General features: G+C 34.8%; 1 protein-coding gene and 1 long non-coding RNA gene across 2 annotated transcripts; one reads left to right on the plus strand and one right to left on the minus strand.

Moving 5' to 3' along the window:
* Window positions 1-119: 119 nt before the first annotated feature.
* Window positions 120-1,790, plus strand: LOC133880693 (uncharacterized). Its single transcript, XR_009902365.1, has 3 exons — window positions 120-290; window positions 385-469; window positions 947-1,790. It is a non-coding gene; the product is annotated as an uncharacterized LOC133880693 (long non-coding RNA).
* Window positions 1,791-3,603: 1,813 nt separating this feature from the next.
* LOC133880191 (cytosolic sulfotransferase 15-like) lies at window positions 3,604-4,862 on the minus strand. The gene has a single exon (XM_062319090.1). It carries the CDS (start codon window positions 4,828-4,830, stop codon window positions 3,793-3,795), a length of 1,038 nt encoding a protein of 345 aa, XP_062175074.1. The 5' UTR covers window positions 4,831-4,862; the 3' UTR covers window positions 3,604-3,792.
* Between the last annotated feature and the right edge of the window lie 1,723 nt (window positions 4,863-6,585).

The following is a 6,585-nucleotide window of genomic DNA, read 5'->3' on the forward strand; positions in this document are numbered from 1 at the left end:
CTAGGAAAAGGATAAGATATATTTCTGGTGTGCTTGCACAAGAAGATGCTCAAGTATTCTGCTTCTTCATATAATTGTCAACTTTTAAGCCTTCTTGATCATATTTTGTTGCAGCCAGCTAGCTGGATCATTAAGAGCTTACATTCAGGAGAGCTCTTTCCTTTCATAGAGAAAAACCATTCCTCGCCTTTGCCAACAAACAATATTCCACAGGGTCCAATTTCCATGGAGTGGAGTGAAGAAATATGAAATTTGCTTCTCACATAGGAGCGTACAATATAAGTGCAAAGGTATTCTTCAGCGGATTGGTATTGTTTGGTCTGTACTTTTAGTTAAATGTGAACCTCATTATTTATTTATTGTTGCATTTGACATTTGTTCCAGGTGTTGGTTAACATTGGAAAATATAAAGACAAATGCCATGCTTCTCTTCCTATGCTATGTCCCCCCATTGAAGAAAAAAGTATAGGTAAGTACTGATTGAATGACAATTATGGGCCTAAAGACAGGGCTTGGTAACCTTCAAAAAGCAAAATATTATATGCAACTGAAAAGAATAAAAATATCCAAATAATAAAAGCTTGTAGAGACAAAATAGGTTTCTGAACTAAGGATTATAAAAACACCTTTTTATTAGTTTAGATGAAGGGGCTTGTATGCAACTTCTCTGTTTCTCACAGCTCTTTAGTGTTGAAAAACATTGACAACGAGATGGGTCCAAGCAAGCCCAGGGCAGGCAACCCTGCTGTTTCATGCCAGTCTCTAAATCTTGTTCCAAATTGGAATAGATACTACTTTCCTTAATGACTAGCATAAATTTTGTCTCTTTTTTTTTTTTTTTGGCTTATTGGTGTTGTTCATGATAGGCGTGCAACTTTTTTTTGTAGCCTTGTATATTTTTGTGCTTTGAGGGTACCAAGGAACTTTGCATCTTTTCTTTTTCCAGGATGCTTGAAAGCTTAAGCTGACAAAAACCATTCAAAGATTTGATCTCTATGAGTGACATCAACTTAGGTTGAAGCCAGGCTTGCTCCAACTTCTCTGGCAGCCTGCAGCCTGCTTGCGCTCAAGAACAGCAGGGAGTCCTCCGGCCGACTGGATCCCGTAATAGTCGAGGCTCTAGTTTTCGGAGAATCTACCTCCGGATCACGTACACATTACTCCAGTTTCTAATGCTAATAGCCGTGGAGCATAATCTCTTTCATCTCTTCCTCACGTTTCAAGGTATGGCTTAAAAGGGTGGATCAGGTGCTGATCGGCTTCCTGTTAAGGTCGTTTTTGTTCTCCTTAGAGAGGCCCGTTTAGCTTGGTGCCGGGGCCTGCACCACCATTAGGCCGAAGGCCCCAATTAATGAACATCAATTAAGAATATCTTCAGTATATATATATATATATATATATACAAAGCCCTAATTACAGTCAATGTTCTTTAATTAAGGACCCTAATTATATTAAATCAGTAATTAAAAAAAGGCATTAATATCATTCCATTCTCTTAAAAACTTTGATTATCCAACATTCCAAAATTAGGCTTAAAAAATTGATAGGATTAAATAAGAGAAACAAATAATATCAAAGACATTCTTAAATAGAACCCATCCTCCAACGGACTGGGTCATTTTTTGACTCATTTCTTATTGTTTGTATTATTTATTATTTGCTCTGTAATTTTCGTTTTGGGTATGTTGTTAGGGAGTCCACCCATTTTCGGTGTTTTGAGTCCTATAAACCTTTCCCAATTTACTTAAAAGAAAAAAAAATGGACAGTCATTTTTATAGAGGGAATCTTTGTCCTAATAATAATTTCCAATTACGCAATCCATTCTTATGGTATGGGTAGAGTTTTTTTGGCATTGTTATGAGAGCATTGAGCAACATATATACCAATCAGAATTTACAAGGGACCGGGGTGAAAATGCGAATGTGAATGCGGTTATTACTTTTAGATATACGCATTCGCATTATATGATTACTATTCACATCCGTGCAGTTATTTTTCGCTATTCGCATATGAGGTAATGGGCGTTTTGAATTACTATATAAATCTATATGCAAGATTAAATAATCTAGTTATTACTATATGCAAGCTTTAATTTATCATTCATAGAGGGTCCTTATCTCATAGAGTAATTGAGATTTGGATTACCAAAAAAAAGAAAAATATAAATGTAATGAGGTACGACTTTGAGATGATAGTGAAAAAAGAAAAAGAAAAAAAAGAATTAAAAACATAACAGAATCTAAAGATCCTAAACTAACGAAATTTAAAATGACGTTTTTGTGAATTTAATTATATATAGTGAATGCAGATGTGGTAAAATCATTATCTGCATCTACATATGCGGATTTTGATTTTTGCTAACCGCATGTACGGATAGCGGTTAGGTAGGAATAACAGACGCGGACAGTTATTTATACATCCGCCCGCATTTTCACTCCTACAAGGGACAACTATAAATTAACTGCCAACTTGATCATTTGCATGAGATATGGATTGCTTCAACATTCAATGTTAATTATGTTACACATGTCCACGCACAAACATAATATCGGTTTGTAGAAAATTTCATACAACCCACATGTAGAAAATTCCAACATTCAAAATATTGAAAATTATGCTACACAAAGACGGAGTTCGATGTTCAAAATAAATAAATGCTAAGATGGAAAGCCTAAAATATTTTAATCAATTACAAACTCATCCCTTTATAAGTATCCATTTTTTCTATATTTCTCTATTCTAAGTCTTATTCAAATTCAATTTTTTGTCTTTTACTCTAATTTCATCATTTTCCAACAACTCACTCTTCAAGCCATTAAAATCATTCCACAGCTGATTAGTGATTTAAAAAAAAATAAAATAAAATAAAAAAAAAAAAAAAGAGAGAGAAAAATATTAGTTACCAAATACTCAATAAATCACTTACATTATTATTATTATTATTCATAAAATATTTTTACAATTAAAAATAATAAATTTAAACTTATTTGTTTTTCTTTGTGCAGGTTGAAAGTGTTAGATAATCCTATCATAAAGTGAATTTGAAATAATTCCTTTGACAAATCAGGTTTTATTGTTCTATTTTTAAATTTTAAAATATAATTTTGTTATTATTACAAATCGTGTTTCTTTAATTTGTAAATACTTTAAATTTTAGATGTCTACTAGAAGATATGCATGATTTATCTAGATATAAAAAAGTTCAGAAAAAAAAAAAAGAAAGAAAGAAGAAGAGAGAGAGAATAAGAGAAAATTTAATTAATATTTAAATATAAGGAAAATATATTACTTAAACTTGTTGCCTTTAGGCCTCAAAATGTATTGAGCTAGCTTTGGGTAGAGCCACCTCCGATGCTTAAGTTAGTGAAGGTAGGAGAGGAAGTTCCAATTAATTATGATTTGGCTTTTGGCAACTCCTTTGACAATCCAACCGGTCTAGAAGAGTGATTCTATTCTTAACACTCATTTTACACAAGCTAACACATGTCGGGTTTTTTTTTTTTCCTTAAGTAGTTGAAATGAGAAGATACTTAAAATACATAATGTTATTCAACGTGAAATGAGTGTGAAGAGTATCATTACTCGGTCTAAAAACAAATATAAGTGCGGAAAACAAACATCAAATCTTTTTATTTCAGTTGTCTAGAACTGAAATGCTTTCATTGAAAAACAAGAAATTTAACAATACATTGTCTGAACTGAAACATTTATTCGAATGATCTCTTCACCAGATCTATCCATACCCATAACCATGCAATTATAGCATAAGGTGAGGACATTTATTGCTTGTCCTAAGAGAACACTTTGAATGACAAGCCAGCAGCACCTAACTTCTCCTCCATGAGTTTGGTTAGTTGCTTCACCATAGTAGGTGATAGATAGTTCACCCAGTCTCCCACCTCACCCTTCCTAAACAAATCTTTGTTTTCAAAGTTCTTAATCGACTTGCCAGATTTATTCACGTCCAATTCCTTCAGATTCTCAAAGCTGCACAGCTTTGCAATCTTTTCAATGACACCACTTCTCTCCTCCTCCAAAGAAAATGGGAACCCCAGAAACTCTGCTAATATTTTCAACTGAGAAGTGATGTCTTCTTTCATGTCCTCATACTTCAAGAACAACACCTTGTGAGGCTTCTCTATGCTCTCCTTCCAGTACCCCAACATATGCTCCCAAAAGGGTCCAAACCCTATAATCCCCTTGCAGTACATTTCAAAGGCTTCATCTAGCAACATTGGGGCTTGAGATCCTGGCCTAAGTTTGTTCATGTAATGCCAAGAGGAGATGAAAGTGTCAAGTGGGTTTCTGCAAATATAAACAACCCTGCAATCAGATTTCTTGATGGAATTAGGTAATGAAGAAAACGGAACATGGGTGCCAAAAAGTCTAGGCTGAGGAAGGTTTGAAAGATCAGGAAGCTGCTGGCCATTGGCATAGAGCTTGTACTCAAAGAAAGGTACAAGATCGTGGGGGTTGAATGCAAGCAAAGGATGGCTGTTTGACATGACAGCAAAACGCTTGCGATTCACAACAGCAAAAGCCAAGGCTTTCAACCATGTCGTGCCTGATTTTGGTATGGTGGCCAACACCACGTCAGTGTCACTTGCTTGGAAGTGCCTTTGGAAGGAGATTATGGCTTGGATCTCCGTTGGCTGGCACCAAAACCCTTGGAACTTGTAGATATGAGGGGTTCTGCATCCTCTCTCTTTGGGAAGAGAAAGAAGAAGTTCCTTGCATTCTTGGCTTAGTTTTTGATCTTCTTCTCCTCCTTCTGCTGCTGCTGCTTCTCCATCCCGTGATGGGTTTTTTGTGTAATGAGTGGTAACCATCGAAGCAGTACTGTCGATAGAAATTGGCACGAAAATTAGCTCACAAAGACTACGTCTTTATAGTAGGAAATATTTGCTATTTCTGCATGTTAATTGTTAAGCACGTTTATCACAAAAACAATTGAGGGCTACAAGTGCAATTGGATTTTAGATTGGGTTTCCTAGTTCTTCACGTCTGCCTAGAGTTGCATTTCCTTTCTCAAAATAGACTAATTGAATTCCTTTGCCCCCACACTACTTTCCATGAGAAAAATGCCTTTGGACCAAGGCTAGTTCCTTTCATTATACAAGGTTTTGAACTGTCATGATGTAGATTTTTGTACCATCCGACTGGACCATCGGTGCCAGCAAAAGAAAGAGAATATGGTTAAAAGTGGTGTACGTTTGGTGGCGGATGGGAATCTTCGATAATTAAGTCAGATAATATTCTAAGTTATCCCGAATAGGATAGCCCCGTTTAATAACCCCCTCCCCTCCCCCTTCCCCTTATTTTCATCCCTTTCAAAAAACATCAACTCAAAACATTGTTAATTTTTTTTACTTTTTATATCACATCAACAATTTTTTATTATTATTTAAATAAAAAAACTCACTACAATACAAATTTTTTTCTACTTTTTCATATAAATTATTTCTACTTTATATCACATCAATCACTTTTTACTTTCACTCAACAAAAAAATTCTCTCATAAAGAGAGGGGAGAGGAGGGGAAAGGAATTACTAAACGGGAAGGGTATGGATGTCATACCTTTTTTCGGGCTTTGTGTCCCTTTTTTATGCTTAGATTTATTGGGGGTGATCCTTAGATAATATTTCTTTATTTTTTGCCACGCCATGGACACATAGTTATGTAATAGCTTTCCGTCCGATGGACGGGTGACTTTTAGGCTTTTGTTTGGTTGAGTGGACCGGCCCCGTGGTTATTTATTTCTGTATCAAACTGCAAAATCACATGCTTGGAAAAACTTTGTATAATGTAAATGTAGGTTATAAAAAACATATCATCATCAATGTTTTTTTTATGAATCCTCCATCTAATTTAAGGGGCCCTAATTAATTAGTCTTTCAATTGATAGAAAATAATAAAATTTAAGTAATTAATTTAATGGGTGTTAGAGGGCTGAATCACAACCACACCAAGGTTGAGAGTAACAAATAAAACAGCTTAAAAATGGATGGACAACCTTATCATCAGTTACGTTGTGATAGTAGCCCATAAAAGTCACGAGGAAAACATGTTGGTTGACGTTGTCACTCAGCTAGCATCGACGGGCCGTCAAAGATACAAGCGCACACTCACACACTCACTCACTGTGATCGTTGCCGACAGATATATAGAAAAGACACACACAAACAGCCATACCACCAATACAAGATTTGGTGAAGCATATGCATGCGAATGTGTTGGTGCAAACCACCTTTTGGGTGGCTGTTATTTTTTAGATTTTTAAATTTTTAAAATTTTGTTTTTAGATTTTTCAATTTTTCAATTTTTTTTTTTTTTTAGATTTTAAAATTTTTAAAATTTGGTTTTTAGATTTTAATTTATAAACTATTAAAAATATATTATTTTAAAGTAAGGTGGCAAAAAGGCTGACTTAGTACTAACGGATGTTAAAAAATTGGACCGAAAAACTCACGGATGGACCATTTTTTTCAAATTCGCGAAAAAACTTGAGGAGTGAAAGTTGATTTTTAAAAAGTGATGGAGTGATTTCAAATTGCGCGTTGACTCGGAGATTATACATGAGAC

Source organism: Alnus glutinosa, chromosome 10 (assembly GCF_958979055.1).
Source record: "Alnus glutinosa chromosome 10, dhAlnGlut1.1, whole genome shotgun sequence".
Taxonomy (NCBI): domain Eukaryota; kingdom Viridiplantae; phylum Streptophyta; class Magnoliopsida; order Fagales; family Betulaceae; genus Alnus; species Alnus glutinosa.

Bases quoted from the DNA above. Each gene is read 5' to 3' on its own strand.
- LOC133880191 (XM_062319090.1), bottom strand. From the start codon at position 4,830: ATGGTTACCACTCATTACACAAAAAACCCATCACGGGATGGAGAAGCA.